General features: G+C 39.2%; 2 protein-coding genes across 6 annotated transcripts in view; one reads left to right on the forward strand and one right to left on the reverse strand.

Moving 5' to 3' along the window:
* Positions 1–1,740: 1,740 nt before the first annotated feature.
* FASTKD3 (FAST kinase domains 3) lies at positions 1,741–9,388 on the reverse strand. 2 transcript variants are annotated; one of them, XM_027681017.1, is made up of 7 exons: positions 9,300–9,388; positions 7,334–8,794; positions 6,100–6,185; positions 5,355–5,517; positions 4,157–4,226; positions 2,775–2,889; positions 1,741–2,027 (listed from the first exon to the last, which is right to left on the reverse strand). In XM_027681017.1, exons 2-7 carry the CDS (start codon positions 8,763–8,765, stop codon positions 1,929–1,931), a joined length of 1,965 nt encoding a protein of 654 aa, XP_027536818.1. In that variant the 5' UTR covers positions 8,766–8,794; positions 9,300–9,388; the 3' UTR covers positions 1,741–1,928. The 2 variants fall into 2 exon arrangements, with proteins under 2 accessions (XP_027536818.1, XP_027536825.1); XM_027681024.1 differs by lacking the exon at positions 9,300–9,388 and adding an exon at positions 8,874–8,961.
* Positions 9,389–9,452: 64 nt separating this feature from the next.
* MTRR (5-methyltetrahydrofolate-homocysteine methyltransferase reductase) overlaps positions 9,453–17,285 on the forward strand; it is a 33,590-nt gene continuing 25,757 nt past the window's right edge. For 2 of the 4 annotated variants that reach the window (XM_027681070.1, XM_027681079.1), the window contains exons 1-2: positions 9,453–9,570; positions 10,252–10,381. In XM_027681070.1, the coding sequence (XP_027536871.1) occupies positions 10,364–10,381 (18 nt within the window). In that variant the 5' untranslated portion in view covers positions 9,453–9,570; positions 10,252–10,363. Of the gene's footprint in view, positions 9,571–9,638; positions 9,839–10,251; positions 10,382–13,181; positions 13,364–17,285 lie in introns of those variants that run through there. The other 2 variants (XM_027681049.1, XM_027681059.1) reach the window with 2 other exon arrangements.

The following is a 17,285-nucleotide window of genomic DNA, read 5'->3' on the forward strand; positions in this document are numbered from 1 at the left end:
TCCTCTATACTCAATGGGCTAGGGACAAGAGGACATTAACTGCTATATTCAACAATAAATATTTCATTAAACAAGTCCAGCAGCATTAAATGAAAGGAATCACGGTAAGAACAGTCACAAGGAAATGTTTTCTAAAATTAGAATGTTTTTTCAAAAATCAGTATCAAATGTTTACCAGTAAAGAATGAGAAGGAATACAGCCATATTCTTGGCAGGTTATTTTTAGTTTGGGACAGTCAGTACAAATTGCTTCTTATAAGTAGCCTTACTATATTTACATACCATCTGTGTTTGAAAAACTATTGGAAATCAAATTTGTTTGAGAACACCACCACCTTCTGGCCTGTGTGATAAACAGGCACCACCACTTCACTCACCACAGAGAAAATCGAGTCATCAAAAAACACCTGAGTCTTCCCATCTCATTTCTTTGCTTACGTCATCCCCTTCTCATCCTTCCTCACTTTTGAAGGCCTTTCAGAGGTTGCTCCTCTGACTACTTGTTTCTCATTTAGTTCTGAGTGGCTGACTTCTCCCTTCAGTGCTCACTGTCAAAAGAATACCTTGACAAATTCTTCTGTATTACGGATAAGTTCCTTATAAATGTCTGAAAAGCCATTTCCTCTATTCTCCTTCAATTTCTCTTTTGCTAGGATGATGAACTGTTAGGTTACTGATGTTCTGAGCTTACTGTTACACCATTGGAAAACATTTCATTACCTCTTGGTGCTCCCTCACCTGTCAGCACTGACATCCTACTGTGAGTAAGGGTTTTACACATGCAACAAATTATCATGAACAGAATGCATAGCATGATACAGAGGAAATCATATTCTGGATCTCGATTTGCATCTGGTAATCTCCAGGGATTGTTGGGACAATTGATACACCTGCAACTCACAAATTATTAACAGTAGCCTCAGAAGGAAAAAAGGCCACGCCCTGTATCTATTGGTAAAATACACAGAATATCAATGATGTAAAATTTTTGCCTTTATTGTATCAAAACTAGGTGATGCTGGGAATTCTGCTTTGCTACTAATAAATAATAAGCTAACTTGAAAATGTGTTTTATGTGACAGTTCATCAAGTATACATAATATGATCAGAAATAAAGCTGTGTTGTTTTCCTTTCATCCATCTGCAAAGCAACATATTGACCCAAGTTGGGGCACATTTGTTCCGGATGAAGTGGGTACTGGTTCTGGTTCTCCATTCCAGTATTTCTACTCATACATAAGAAAGGACTGCCACAGGACATAGTTCTTCTGAGCTTCAGAGCATAGAGTTTCTGTAAACTGAAGGAACTCTGGAGGGCATATGTCACCCTACTTAGACAGTTTAGCTAAAAGTGCCACCTAAGACAAAACTACAAATAGAATATATCCAGAACATCGGTGTCCAGAGACAGTTGTGCAAGTCCATTATCCTGTGGTAGCTGTTACTTTACAAAGTAAAGCAAATATTTTTTTTATTAAAAGTGCTCTCATTTTCTGTAAGGCACTGCTACCTATTGAACAGCATTCTACATCTGTTAAAAGCAATAAGCCAATACGGCTTCTGCAACTACTGCAAATTTTAGCTTCATGAAAGATTTGGGAAATTACACAAACAGCTATAAGTAAATTGCACAATTTCTTCTTATACTGCCAAGAAAAGCCCCAATTAGTACAAGGAAAAAGCAGCACTGACTGTCCGGCACTCACATCTGTCAACTTATAATAAATACTGACACAAAACTTAAAAAAATATGACTCTCTTTATTAGTCTTTACATGTCAATTGTTCCAAATATTGGAAGGTTTCAAATTCAGAAGCTCAAATTATCTGAGGTGGAGTTATTTAGAAAACACGATTTTTCTTCCATGCACAGTATTTACACTCTGTAGTATAGGAGGTCAACCTGTGATTTAGTGGCATTCTCCAGTGTCATTTGCCGAGTCCGTATGTATGAGGAAAGATTTTTTTGTGCAGATATTCTGCCATTTTCCTGCAATTTTCTAGACTCTCTATCTCAAAAAATGGAATCTGGAAACAAAAAAAAATGATTGCTGGAAATACCTTTTAGTAAACAACTGGGTAAGAGAGATGTTCATTAAGCAGATGAAAAATTACACATCAAAGATTTTTCTGCTTTAAAATGAAATATTTAATCTTAAGCGTATTATTGATCTGTAAATCACCTGAAAAGAGATTATTGTAAAACAAAGAGTGAAATCCATTACAGTTTAAACTAAGTTAAATATTATGGAGTTAGGCTTATGTAATAAGTGATTATAAATGGAAAATAAAATCTTGAAAAACTAAACGTATGTTTAAAGGTAAAAATACCCCTATTTAATTCAACAGGCAAAATAAAGATATACTTGTTGTGAACATTTCATTTACAATACCAATCAGTTTGGGGGTTTTTTAACTCTTCCTTTTAAACCCCAAATTCAAACCTTTTAAAAAAGAATTTAATTAAAAATGCCAATTCTACACAACTCTTACACATTTGCCTGTGAGTCAAGACTTGAATTAATTATTGCAGAGATGTAATCTTTCAAGTAGCCACTATTTAGCAGAAAACACAGACAGAATACACCAATACATCCAAGGAAGAAAAAGGACTTTCTGTACACCCTCAAAGAGGCAAAAGCTAAGCAGAGAGAACATAATGCAAGACTACGCCTGCCTTAGAAATTACTTGAAACTAGTTTTAAGCATTGTAAAATAATTTTTTACATGTTTATATAGTCAGAGCAAAAGCAAATTACTGTCTTTGGACTTTACCTGCACAACTTCATAACCAAGTAACTGAAGATGTCTCTGTTTAATAGCTTCTTCTCCCAACAGATTGTGGCTATTAGCACAAAATCTATTTTGACCATCAACACAGAGGGCAATTCTAAAATCAAGCATAAGAGTAGTATGAAGGAAGAACCCCCAACAACCACTTATTTAATCACAAATACTGCAGTTCCTAAGAAGCATTAAACAATACCTCCCTCCTTACTTCCTTATACCACCTAAATCAGATTTTGCAGGATGGGAGTTACCTAGTTCAGGACAATTTAAATCACTCAATTTAAGGGCGAGAGCTGAAAGCCTGAAGCTTAGTGAAACTGATCTGAAAAGCTTTTTTTTTGCTCTGAACAAAAATTACCATACAAGTTAATGAGAGATTGATATTTTTAATACTACTATTGGTAAGCTGGTTTGAATTCTTTTAGAAGGAAAAACACACAAAAAACTTGCCTCAGCTTGAAAGCATTTCAGCAGCTAAATTTATTTAACTTACTAGTTTACCTGTTAAATCCATTACACTTCAAGTCAAAGTTAAGTTTAAGCTAAATCTGTTTAAGTTAAACCTGTATGTATGATTGGCAGCATCATGGATTATAACTAAATTTTTTCTCCTTGATTTCTATATTTACTGCTAAAAAGTTGCTTAATTTTCAGTACGTTAAGTATATTGTGAACTTATTTACAGATGAAAACTGTTATTTAAAAAAAATAGTAAAGCCCATTCTTAAGCATTTAAGCATGGGATTTTTGAAAAAATCTACATTAGTCTCTGAGTCTTGTGAAGGTTAAGCTGGAGAAAGCAAAACCTTTTCAAAGTATTTTGCTTTATTCACAGAAGTGCTGTTGCAAATAACACAGGGAGGCTGCTTAACCTCATCTAAGTTTTCTCAAAGTAACCCTTGTTTAACGTATTTTTTAAACACCTATGCATTTGTCAATTAAAACCCCCAGCATCTGTAGCAAATATCCTCATTACACAGGATTCCTTACAGAAGTAAATTTGTGAACTAGCTTAAACTATATTAACTCTATGCAAATACACTTGATTAGAATTTAGTTTTAATTTGAAAATGAATTACAGAAGATCTAAATACATTACTAGAAGCCAAACAGGATCACTTGATCCTGACTCTCACTGGGTAAAGAGACTAATTGCGTGACACCACACAGTCAGGTGGCAAAACAATAAGCAAAAAAGCACAGATTGTTAATTTTGTCCTTTTGCCAGTGGTTTTAGTGTGAAACCTTAACTCAGCTGAAGTCAATGAAAAAACTCCAAATAGTTTAAATTTTGCCAATGTTTCACCATGGATGCTCTTTGTTAATGTTAACCAACATTTGACCAATGGTTTCTTTTATTCTCTTACCTTTTGTGTACCTCTTCACGTTGGGCCACAGGCAATACAAAACCTTCCTCATCTAACTTAATCTCGATATCTAGTACAAATGAAAAAACAAGTGACATCAAAACTCATTCATATAATGAATTGTTTACTCTAATTCTCATCCTCTCAGTCTTTGTTTTATAAAATTACTAAAATACTATCACAATTCTTTTTTTTTCTGAATCACAAAGGCTTGCAAAAGATGTGTGTAGACCTAAAACAAATGAGTGATAAATAGCAACACTTTGGCTTTTCCTAATGCTAATCAGCAAATTAGTATTCCAAGTCCACTAAAAACCATAATGTAATCAAATGGCACCTTGCTGGTGTGGCTAGGGCCTCTGGAATTTGAGGGCTTTGTGAAGAGTCTCTCTCTCTCTCTCTCTCTCTCTGCCCCCATCCTTTATTTTTCTCATTAATTATCTAGTTTTATAGATTACGTCAATTTGCAAACATGAGTTTTGGACCTAAACCCTGCCATCTTCAACACCCAGGTGGAAGCTGAAGGCAGAAAAATTCTGGAATAATCCCTCTATTTTTTTTTTTAATCCCTCTGACATCCATGGCATCCAAGAGGCCCTTCCCTCAACATTGTATTATCACCCACCCCTCCCAGGCACACATCTTTCCTCATCACTACCTTCTCTGTTTCCTTTCCTGCTTCATGAAACACTGTTTTGCTCACTCCTCTCCTTCAGCCCACAAACCCCCACTAACTGTATGTAGTCAATTGTTCTTGCTGAGGGGAAAGGAGCCCAGCTGAGCAGGGCACAGGGCTGACCACCTTCCAGTTCTCCCTTTCTCTACTCACCACTAAAGCGGGAAGAGCACGCAAATGGCACTGCCTCATTTTGCTTTACATTATACAAATTGTTTAAAGGATAAGGAGCTGATAGTAAAAACAAAGAATGCAAGAGTTAGCAGCTATTTTCAGTACAGACGGGCTGTGCAAATTCCAAGAAATGCTGCAGTTCTTTTCTCCCCCTTTTCTTCTTTCTGACTGTAAAAATGGATTTACTTGAAGTTCCCAAGATGTTTCCCCCTTTCAGACCTTCTACAGAGTTTTGTATTCCAGTTTACTTTTTTTGTATTTGCAGAATTTAGAATGCTTACAAAGGGAATTAAAGTTTTGGCAGGATAAACTCACATTTAATTATTAATCTAAAGAAATGTTACTTACCAACTGCATAGAAATATGGTGTTGATACTTCTGATGCAAAATATATTCTTTTTTTTAGTAAATAAAGTAATCCAGTCTTCACCCTTTTAAGGAGGTGAACATCACAAGAACTGTGAGGCATTGGAAACGCCTTTACTTGGTACTTTGGAAGGAGTTTTGGACCCTACATAAGGACAGAACACCAAATCAAACAAAAGAAAAAGGAGATAACATTTTTGTAATTAACTCATTAATGTAGCGAAATGTATTCTGTGCATTTCAAAGCCAAGTTTGTTGAGAGACCTACAGTCTGAGGTATGATCTGCTGGAAACTTAAAATCCCCCAAACAACCACCAGAACATCCTCATCAAGCTTCCAAACTGTCATGCTGGATATGCTCATGAGAAATGCACAACTGTTTCCATTCCTCTCCAGTCAGGCCAACATCAGTGTGCCTGATCTCTTTCTGTGCTTCACAACTTCACAAGCCAAACATAGAAACAAAACAGCTGCTGGAAAAGTATTTGAAAATACAAAAAAAGTACTTTAATAACTTAAGAGTTAAGTTAGTTCTGTCAAACACACAAATATATCAAGTCAATCAATCAGGTAGAAATGCTTCATATTTTCACCAAGAAAAAAAAAAGCTATTTTGTCCAATTTGAATATTTTTATGGGAAAGACAGTCCTTAACTAATTCTAAAAAGGGTCCAATGAACTTATCACCTCTTGTTAACATCAATTCTGGTTTCATGTGTACTGTACCTCATAAAATGGGCACTCCAGGGTGACAGTCAGAAAAAGCTGGGTTAGCTGGGAAGTAACAACTCGGTTCAAACCAGGTGGCTGAGCTGAAACAACAACATTCAGGCTTTCAGGTGTACCTTCAAAAAAGTGTCTTTACACAAGCCACCACGCAGAAGTCAAGAAAAGCTATTCAGTTTAATGTGCAGAGATCTTTACAATCGATCAATTTACGTGATCATTACAATTCTCAATAATTGTTTGAATGAACAGAAAGATCAGTGTGAAATGATAGAGTAAGAAAAAGGAGGGAATTATTTACAAAATATCAACATAAAAAATATACAACTAGCAAGCTCTTAGTTAAAAGTATCGTATTCTTTCACCAAAAAAAATGAGGATCTCAGAGATACTGGACATTCTACAGAGAATAAGTTTGAGTGGAGGTCTTGGATAAATATCCCCTTCCAATAACCCCTTCTCCCCAAGTTATAATACCAGAATTTCATTGTTTCACCTTTTTTTTTTTTTTAATCTGCAAGTAGTGGATAATACCAAATAATTTTTGGAGATTTGTCTGTGTCATAAAAATCAACACCTTAAGGTACTTCATGTTAACAAAAAATAAAGTAACCAAATTTCTAATCACTTTGAAAACTTGACCTTAGTTTTATTACCAGAGCAATCTTAGCTGAGATCGTTAGAAGTCACTCACCTTTCTGGCATAGCTTACATGTCTCTATGACACTAAAAATGCTTTACTATCTAACACAGAATTTCTTAAAATGTTGTGTTGTTCGTAATAGGTTTGTGTCCAAAAGTATTGGAATACGCAATAATTAGAGCCAAGGACAGGGAGATGTTCTAGCAGCCTGTATGAGACAAAGGACAAACATGGGGAAAACCAGGTCACTATTTTCTAGAAAAGCTGAAGGATTAACTGAAATAAATTTTTAAAGGGAATTCAAGTCTCTGTTTAAGATTGTACAGTCAAATTTTCAAACTCATCTAAATGATATAACATGAAAGAGAACTGCAACTGTGACAAGGAGGCATCGCTCTTTGGCCTCCTTATCACTATTCTCTTAAATCACTTAAAGTCACATCACAGAATATTCTGAGTTGGAAGGGACCCATAAGTATCATCAGGTCATTGCTGATTTGACAGAGAATGATAAAAAATGTATGCTTGACAAGAGACAAACCACGTAGTAGAAAAAATGTGGAACATCCCTAGAGAAACACGGCTCCTTACCTTGAAGCTTTTGCAGAAAATAGGGACTAAATATTTTTGGCAGAAAATTTATTGGATAACGTTGAATAAGGACACACGAGTGTAGCAGGTTCACCAAGGTGTGAGGCTGAAAGTGACTAAGCCGAGTGTGCAGTACAGTTTCAAGCCTCCTAAACAATGAAGAAGCACTTGGAGGCAGATAGTTAAGAGTCCCAAATGGTATAATATATTCAGCGATCTGGTCAGTGGTAAGTCTGTCAGCACTGGAAATGAAACTTTCTGCCACTGCATCAAAGATGGGCTTTGAAAGGATTGCCTTTTTGCAGCAATACTGCATGACTTTGCAGACTGTTTGAGGATGCATGGTAAGGATGGACTCAGGGACATGCATTTCCAGTGCGTCTGTAAAAATTTGTTCACGATGTCCAAAGTATAGGAAGGCGTCCAGGACATTTACCAGCTCACAATCCGTGAAATACGGAACATGCTTAGCAGAATGTTTACACAGTGCAGCAACTAAGGCAACTGTCTGAGTCTGACAAAGAACCACCAGTGAATTCAGTATTACACTTGCAAAGTTTGGGCTTAGCTGGGAAACTGCAGGTAAAGTGACACTGTTCAATCTGTTTAGCAAGTTTTGGTATTGTTTCCTTTCCCTGGAAGTCACCTGCAGTATCTTATAAACCATCACTATTTCCCTTGGACTCCACTTCTCAATGTCTTTTTCTTGCATGTGGTTCACAATTTGTTCCAGCATCGCACAACTTGGGCTTTCCAACTCAAGCAAACTCTCTCCAAGAGCACACAGATTTTCAACAGTCAACTGTGCCTTGCCAAGTCTCTCCTCGCTCTCTGAAAGCAAGCTTGCCATCAACGTGCTCTGCGGATCTATACGTAGCGTTACCAAAGCCTGCAATGCATTCAGCAGCCCAGTGTTCGACAGTTTTGAAGATTCAAATTCAAATTGCAAGCATAATGCCCTGAAAACTTCATTCTCTAACACTCCAGGATTTTTCAGACCACTGTCATCAACCTCAACTTCAGAAATCCTCTGCAGGGCTCCTGAGGCCATAGTATCAGACATGACTTCTAGAGAGCTAAGAAAGTCAAAAATCTCTTTTGATGTACAAAGGTTGTTCAACTTCTTGAAAAATAATTGTTCATCCATCCACATGTTATCAGATTTAGTACAGTTCTCAGTATCTCCACAGAGACGCACAGTTTCTTTAACAGAAAGTGACTGCATCTGCAGTTGTATGTGGTTTTTTCTACAAAACATATACTGAGATTTATCTTTGACACATAACATCCTCATGGCTACAGAGCTACAGCACTGAGGCTTTTGCTGCCCCCTGATGAAGCTCAATCTCTTTCTTAGGGTCATCAAAACGGACCTGCTTGCTGGTGTGCTGGATGAATAAAACTGGAAAGTTTTTCGGCTAATCAAAGCCATATTGAATCAAGTGGGTTCTGAAATAATACCTAGAGAAAAAAAAATACATATAAATATATAGTTTGGGAAACAACACTACTGTCACTAAAATGGAGCAAAAAAAAAGACCTCTTTTGGCGGCTGGAAAGGACTGGGACGATCCCTCTGCTACAAACATCAGCGCAAGGCAATGCAAAGAAAAGAAACTGCCGGGAGCGGCGAGGCCTGCGTGACAGGCTGCAGCACATCTCTGCCCCTTGTTTCCCTAAGACCACTTCGGGAGAGGAGCGGGGAACATACACGGACGTTTCCCCAAGCAGAAACTGTGGGGCGGCGCTTTGCCCTCCACCCCTGCGGCCCGGGCGCTGGGCGAATCTGACACGGGCAGGGCGGCACCGGCGGGGCTCCTCCATCCCTCTCCGCCTCACAGCCCCAACTTCCCTCCCGCCCCAGCGCCTACTGCTACTGCTGCTGCCGCTGCTGCCAAGGAACGGGGCCGCGCTCCCTCCGTCCCGGGGGCACGCGGCAGTGGCGGGAGCGCCTCCAAAGCCTCACCTCGCCGCCATGACGGCCAGCGCGGCGCCTGCCGGGATTTTCCGGCGCTCTCCTGGCGGCACCTCCGGGCGCCGGCAGCAGCTCCCGCCCCCTCCCCGCGGCGCTGCACTCACCCCGCCCCGGCTCAGTCCCTCCCCCGCCCCGGCTCGTCTCGGCCGCGTCCTCGCCGCCGCTGCACCCGGCTTGGCGCGGCGCTGCCAGGACGGTCGCGGAGCGCGGGCTGGCACTTTGCCTCGGGAGTGGGATTTGTGGATCGCGTCCTCCAGCGCAAGTACTCCCGTACCCCGCTGCGGGGGATAGCGGGCGCCGGGCGGGGCAGATGCGCGGGGGGGTTCATATCTGTCTTGACGGTGGAGTGAAAGTGGTTCTGAGCAAGTCACCAGGTGTTGAAAAAGGGGCTTGGGAATGGCGTTTATGTCTCTGAAGGCACGGTCCCACAACCCGGTTCAAAGCTACACGGGAGAATGTAAAACCACTGCACTGAAGTTTCTTGCTTTTTTATCCGGTCCGTGGCCACTCAGTTTGACATATTTGACAGAGTAGGTACATGACGTGCATGGTCTGGCCTTGCAGTGCAGCCGCGTAATTGCCGGGGCCAGCACGTGTCGTGCAGTGGCATTCACGGATGGCTTGTTGTGTGTTGACTTACGGGTCTGATGGACTCCCTGCTAATCTTCTGTGGACTCAGCTTTTTTGACTTTTCCGAATACTGGATCAGATGAGCTGTAATTTGGAATTTCATCCTTAGTTTCATGTTAAGCCCTGCTTTGATCCAGCAAATCCCAGGTAGTTTTCTCGGCTTAAACATTGTTTTTTAAATGTGCAGCTACCAACACAACAACACGTTAAAGGCTGTTGGTGTGGTAATACTGTTAAAGTTGGAAGGATTCTCTCGATTGAGCTAGAAAGCTCGATAGTAAAGAATTACCGTTTTTCCCCCTCTTCATTCCAGTTGAACTTGCATCACGTAAGTGGAAATGTCGTATCATCTTTGAAGAGTGTATAGTGCAGAAAAGCAAGAGAAGTGTGGGCAGCATGTTCATCTGAGAGCGTGTTGCTGGTTTATGATTGTTCATCTGCAGGTAGGCATGACTAATTTTTCTTTCATTAAGCAGGCATCCCTTGATAATTATGTGCATAGGACTCTTTCCAATTGTTGACAGAAGACATGTTTAAATCATAATCAAAGGAGTTTATTGATCTATTGATGACATAATTAACTGTTAGGGAGTTAAATTAACTACTGTTTAATCAGTTGATTGAATTACATATTCAAGATCAATAGCAACAATGCAACAGATGGGATACTAGGCACTTACAAAATGTTAATAAATGCCTACAAATATTTAAACAGCATTCTGTATCTAATTCCAAGGAATTGTCTAATTGTGGCCTCTCCCATTCCCACAAAGATGCATTCACACTGTTACATACGCACACAATACTCTCTCAGGATGCATATGCATCTCCAGCATCATCTGCTCTTCTGGCCACATGGATTCTCTTGTTTCCACTATGCCTTCTGAAGGCAGTGTGGTTGCTCCAGTTTTGCTGTGCAATCTGCTAGTCCACTCACCAGTGAAAAAACTCTCCCCAAGTTCACGTATATGCACCAAAAATGGGTGTGATTACTTTTTGCACCCTTTATTGTTGCTGTGTGTGGAGTGGAATAAGCTTACCATGTCTTATGGAGACCGCGGCTGCTCTGCCTGACCTGGGCAGAGGTCATGGCACTGTTAGAGCAGCATTGACCATGTCAGACCACATTGTGACTGGAGTTCTTTCTGTTGCCCTCTCCTTTCCCCCTACTAAAATTTTTGTGCTACTCAAGCATTAATGTCTTCCCAAGCTGATTCTTGTTTGAAGTCTGTTGGTAATCCCCTGGTTATAATGTTGGCAGCTTACCCCTCAGCTTTTTGTGTATAGAAGGCTTCTATGCTACGGTGTGGTCCCAGTGGAAAACTGATTATCTGTCTCCCTTTTTGAGGTATGAGAAAGAATATAGTAATGAGATGCCGCTTCATCTTTACTGGGTTTATCCATTTTTAGTCAGGTGATGCCACCTGCTGACAAGAGAATTAGGTGAAAACAGCACACGACTGGGATGAATCTGCATTACAACAGGGATCTGAGGGTATTTAAATTGTATTTACACTATTTTATATGAATCTTCATAGTTATCATGTCAGCACATTTCTTTGTATTTCTTCTGGAAAAGGAGGGTGGAGAATCATTCTGTGTATTGTTTTGTTGTATGCATCTTCTGTGCACATGCATGTGAAGCTGTTTATGTAAACAAATTTATTTAAAGTGACTGTTAGGGTAATCATTAATATTTTGAGGTAATATATGTAATCAATTTAAGGTAAAAACTATAACGCAAAATGTAGTAGAAGAAAATACAATGAAAACCTCAAAATTTTCTAGTAAATACACTTTTCATGGAATTCACGTGTGTTACAGGCACTGTACTCTTAAGAACCTATCACTTAGTTTTGCTACTTCTGGTGTATAATTATGCTTTAAAAAAAATTCCCATAGAAGAAACCTTCCACAGTACTGTGGGGAGAAATATCTTGCCATATCAATGGAGTACAATATTCTTCTTATACAATTGAGCCACGTTTGTTTTCCCTTGAGGGAAACAGAAAAAAGATGCCTCAAATTACATAGCCACAGGTTTCCGTAAATCAGCGCATGTGGCTTTCTGTAGCTGAAGCTCTGTAGGGGCAATAGGTGAAGTACAGCAAATGAGGCCCAGACACATGAAAAATATCTCAAGTTGGGAACTGAAAATTACTCAGTTGTAATTCTGTGTATCTGAGTTCTACTGCAGCTCCTTAGCAATGACAAAATATTGACAGAAAATTAATTTGTAATGTCCACATGAAAGACCTTCTGTCTTTCTTATTTACTGCTGCTTGAAATTTTTCTTACATCTGATGTGTTATCTGTGTCAAAATCATGGAAGAAAACTTCTTGGATTCAAACTTTCATGGGACAGGTGAATGGATAAGGTTGTGCATCTCATTCATCCTACTGCTTATGAGGAACTTTGTGAAGGAGTGTTATTTTACACTATGGCAGATTTCTCTAAGATTGTTTCTGACTCTTAGGAGAAAAAACCCCAAACAGTAAATTCCATAGTTCACAGAATCACAGAATAGTCTGAGTTGGAAGGGACCCACAAGGATCATGCAGTACAGCTCTTAAGTGAATGGTCCATATGGTGATTGAACATATGACCTTACTGTTATTAGCACCACGCTCTAACTAGCTGAACTAATCTCACAGTCAAGTTGCACTTGTGTAAAAAACTCCTTTTTGAAATGTGAAATAAAAATCAATGTTTTTGCTCCAAAGTACAGACATAGTGTACAGTAAAGTCATTTGGGAAAAAAATACTGATTTCAGAAAAGAAGAAACTAAGAGTTCTATTTTTTTCCTCAGGCTTCATAGTTTGACTTCACCAGGTGTATGTTATGTTTTGTTTTCAAATACATCTTAGAAAAGTGAACAAAGCAGTCATTGACTTGAAATGGAAAATATAACTTATGTAATAAAAATAATATATATTTTCATTAAAATAGTTTTTGTGTTGTCTTGTTTACAAACTAGATTCTTGATATTGGGGATATTGCAATATTATTGCAACATCAAGACATTACAGCACACAGGACCAATACTGTGAGTCCTTCAAAACCTGGTCTACAAAGCTTAGTTGTGAGAAATGGCTTCTCTTCAGAGTAGATGCCTCATTTCCAAGTTAAACACCAGTACTGCTATCTTTAAAGTATCTCTTTTGAATGTCATAAGCAAAGTAAAATCTTGCTGTTCTGCTTACAATAAATTCACTTTTTCTAATTCTTTTTTCCCCTGCAGTGTCTATAGAAAAAAGTAAAAATCCTGTGTTTTGGGAAATGTGCTGTGATTCAAAAAGGAGGTTTTTGCTCCTCTATGCAACACAAAAGGGGCAGGCAAAAGCCATAGCTGAGGAAATATGGCAGCAAGCAGGTACCCATGGACTTGAAGCTGATATGCACTGTATAAGTGAAATGGATAAGGTGAGATACTCCACGCTGTTTTGAAAAATAAGTATTTAAGAACTGCATTTTTCTTCATGTGCTTGAGTGGTGGCCCTTTATAATCATGAAGGCTACCTGATGCACCACCTAAAATATACCATTGAATTTTAAATTTTTTTCCTTGCGAATCAGTAATTTGGACCAATACTCACAGTCGCTTAGTAGCCTTCTGTCAAACATACATGTTTCTGGTGACTTTTTTTATTAGAACTGTAAATATTTATCTGTCTTCTAACAATAATTCAGTGATTTCTTGAAAACTATTTATGTATGCAGTAGGGTAAAGTCTTGTGTTGTTAGAAATGATGCACCTTTTTCCTGCTCTTTGTTCTGTTTCTTTTGTTGCATTGATGTTCTGTGTGCTGTTAACTGTGGGCTCCAGCATGGCCTGGAGCTTTTGTGGGGTCTTCTTGTGTTGCTTAGCGTATGCACTCACTTCAGTTCCCACAGGATTCACTTAAGTTATATTCTAGAAAAAAATAAAAAGCTTCTCTGGAGCAAGGAAGTGACTTTTTGTTACTTGCTGTTATCCAAAAGTAAGAATATGAAAACTATTAGTGTCTAACTAAAAGCAATATGGAGTGTAATTTCCTTCACAAAGTATTTTCAACTGTATGTTCTCAAACAAAAGCATATAAAAACCATAAAAAACAATCAAAACTGGATAGCCTGGTATTTCGTATGGGATGAGAAGAAAATAACACCTGAAAGATTTTATTTCATGCACTTGAAAATGTGAGATATTTTGAATGAATGTTCACTAAGTATTAGCTGAACGTTACATCTATGCAGCCAACCTGGAATGTGAAGATTCTCCTTATATCATTCCATTTAATTTCTTTTGCATTTGACAGGTGGTAGACAGGATATTTCTACCTCTTGAATAAATCTATTCTGTCAAATTTGGGAAGACAACTCAGAGCTACAAGTTCATGATGAGGTAGAAATATGTACTGAATTGAGAATCTGAGAATTAGGCACGGAGGAAAAAAGTAATTTCTGCAGCTTTGTAGATTTTATCACATAAACTTCTGCTTTTTCCCTGTTTGTCAGTTAGAAGGTCTGTCTTTATGTAGCTGTTGGGTATTTTCAGATCTTGTCATCACTTAAAGGGATTGCTGTGACGATGTGTGGATGGAGTAAGTGACTACAGAGTCAATACTCATAAATGTGCTCCTCTTGCCATACAAAAGTGGATCTGCTCAGATCTCAGAAACACTGGCTGTTTCCAAGTAGTGTCTCTCACCTACAGTCTCATGGGTGAGAAAAGGTCATAAATCTTTGGTTGGTTATGGTGATTACTTTTTATGGAAGACTTAAATGAAGTGGAAGTGAGGTAGTAGCAGTGAAAAATGGGAGGCTAAATGGAGATCATCTTGGGTCACAATGTGTATAGTCAGCCTTGGATGAGTTACCTGAATAAATGCATTTGTCATGATATGTATTATTCTGGATAAGACAAACCTAGGTGTCTGATTCTGTCCTCTTCCTTCAGTAATCATTCAGAGCTTGAACGTGCATTTTGCTGCTGTTGTGTGGCATTGCTGTCCTCAGCTGAGGAGAACTTTTGAAGAAAAGAATAAAAATGGGACGAAGCTGTAACACTAAAGATATAAGAAGTGGAAAGTAGAGTAAAAAACTGTGTAGTTGTGTTAGGTTCTTGTTGGTCTAGTGATATATCAGACCTCCCAGTAACTGACAGAAATTATTGTAGAAACTCTGTCACCAAATGTTTGGCTTCCAAAAGTTTGCAGATGAGAATCTGCAGTGGAGCAAGGAAGAATTCAGTGAACTGATCATACCTCCATTCTAATACACCACTTTGCACTTTCTGAGCTTGTATCTTTTTTAGTTTTTTAATGGAACTCTTTTTAGTAAATTAGTAAATTTAGTGAATTCTTATGTGATACCACTAGACTCTTACTTTCTTTACTTGAAGAATTTACTTTTGTTTATAAGTGCAGTAGTCACCTGTGGCAATGCACTGCAGAAGCTGTTGTGTTTGTACTTATCAAATCAGCTGTGGAAGTTTTGAAAATCAGGGTTCTTATTGCAACAGGACCCTTAGGCCTTTTTTTGTACAACTCATACTTCAGTTTTGGAAGTCACAGGATTTTGTGGGTACTTGGAGTTCACCTGAACTTGCAGAAGACAAAACCTCTGTTTGGAATGTTCCTGGACCACAACTCATTTAAGTCTGGCAAAGTAATCGGGGAATATCCTTGCGTGCTTACTCTGTTCACTTACACTTCTCTAGGCATCTGCTGTAGGCCACTGTCAGAGGTGGGACTCTGTTCCGGTAGTAATTTAAATTGACCATACAACTGCTTTTAGGTTCTTCAGGAAGGATTTGGAAACACTGCCAATAGCAAAACCCCTTTATACTCTGTTTATCTGTATTCCTAATATTTTGGGTTGTAGATGTCAGGTAATTTTTTACATGGCTTGACAAGGGGATAAGGTTTGAATGATTTCTGAAGTGAAATGTTTAGAACATAACTCCTCAAACTCTAAAGTTTAGAGTTGCAGTCCTGAAACTGCTTTAAGTGAAACACAGCATCTGTTGCAATCTTTATTTTCTCATAACCCTACTATTTTTATTAAACTTGGAATGCTGGAAGAGAATTTTAACTGCAACCTCCAGGGAGCACTAGAAGGAGCTTAGGTTGCTTATTATGGCAAAAATGAGGCTAAGGAGTGATCTAATAGCAGCCTACATGAGCCAAACTCTTCTTGGCAGCAGAAAGCTGTATAACAGGAGGACAAATCCACTGACTGCCATCTGATAAACTCAGATGTGACACTAGTGGAGAAGTTCTTCTGGATGAAAGAAGAAAATGGGAATCTCTGCCCTTTAGAAGTTTTCAAAATTCAGCCGGAGTTGTAGCTGACCAAGTGCTGCGCTGGCAGTTAGTCCCACTTGGGGTGTGGGGTGGGGATGGTGACCTCCAGAGGTCACTCCTGAACAAGGTGTCTGTGGAGCTGTGTTTCACCCAGGTCAGTGGCTTGGCTGCATGATTCAAAACCTATAGGCCGTAGGGGTGCTGTGAGAGCAAGTTGTGTGGGTGACCTGACCAACAGCATGCTAGCACAGTGCCTAGCCCACTGTTGGTGGAAAGCTGGAATAATCAAAGAATCTGAATGATTTTTACTTGAGAAGTAATAAATGGTTGCATGAGACCCGAATTTATGGAACTGGCACACAGTCCCTAGTACAGGCAGTTCTTGTCAACCTGGTATAGGTAGGAGTAACCCCTATGAAACTGGGAAATATGGAAGATCGCTGTTAGCAAAGGGGAGAGAAGTGAATTGGGGGCAGGGTGAAGGGGCCAAAATTAGTCAGGCTATAGAGTAATAATGATAATAATAATGGCCAGTCTTCGCGAACGAAGATTTTGGGAAAGGTCTTTTTACCTTTCCAGCCTGCGCAAGGGATTTTTTAGGTGAGACAGCATGCGCTGAACTGAGCCCACCCTTTAATCCTAAGGTTCATCTGCCGGGGCCAAGCAAGCTTGGACAATGGCAGTGAGGTCCTCAGGACGTAGGTTTGTTTAGAGTGACCTTCTCATAGATGGATGGCCTCACAGGGCTAATGAGCTCCATCTGCCCGGGGGACTGGGATTCGAACCTGGGTTGCAGTGGTGAGAGTCCCGCATGCTAACCACTAGGCCACCAGGGGTCCCAGGCTATAGAGTACGGTGAGTGATTATCACTGTTCAGAACTACCTTAGTTCTGTCAAAGCACAGGGTTTTTTTGTGGCAACAGATGTAACATGGAAGTTGTCAGACCAGAACCAAATGATACTTAATGGAACTTAGAAGTGATCCCCACAGTTTGTATGGCCACACTTCACTTATCTGTGTGAAATTATGGTGTTTTTTGGTCATATATGCAGAAATA

The sequence above is a fragment of the Neopelma chrysocephalum genome, unplaced genomic scaffold (genome assembly GCF_003984885.1).
Source record: "Neopelma chrysocephalum unplaced genomic scaffold, ASM398488v2 Primary Assembly neopelma1_22b, whole genome shotgun sequence".
NCBI lineage: Eukaryota > Metazoa > Chordata > Aves > Passeriformes > Pipridae > Neopelma > Neopelma chrysocephalum.

Excerpts from the sequence above, each read along its gene's own strand:
- FASTKD3 (XM_027681017.1), bottom strand. The coding sequence starts at position 8,765 with ATGGCTTTGATTAGCCGAAAAACTTTCCAGTTTTATTCATCCAGCACA. Across the intron at positions 4,227-5,354 it reads ACCATATTTCTATGCAGTTG|ATATCGAGATTAAGTTAGAT; the intron begins GTAAGTAACATT and ends CATTTGTACTAG. Across the intron at positions 2,890-4,156 it reads CGTGAAGAGGTACACAAAAG|AATTGCCCTCTGTGTTGATG; the intron begins GTAAGAGAATAA and ends GCTTGATTTTAG.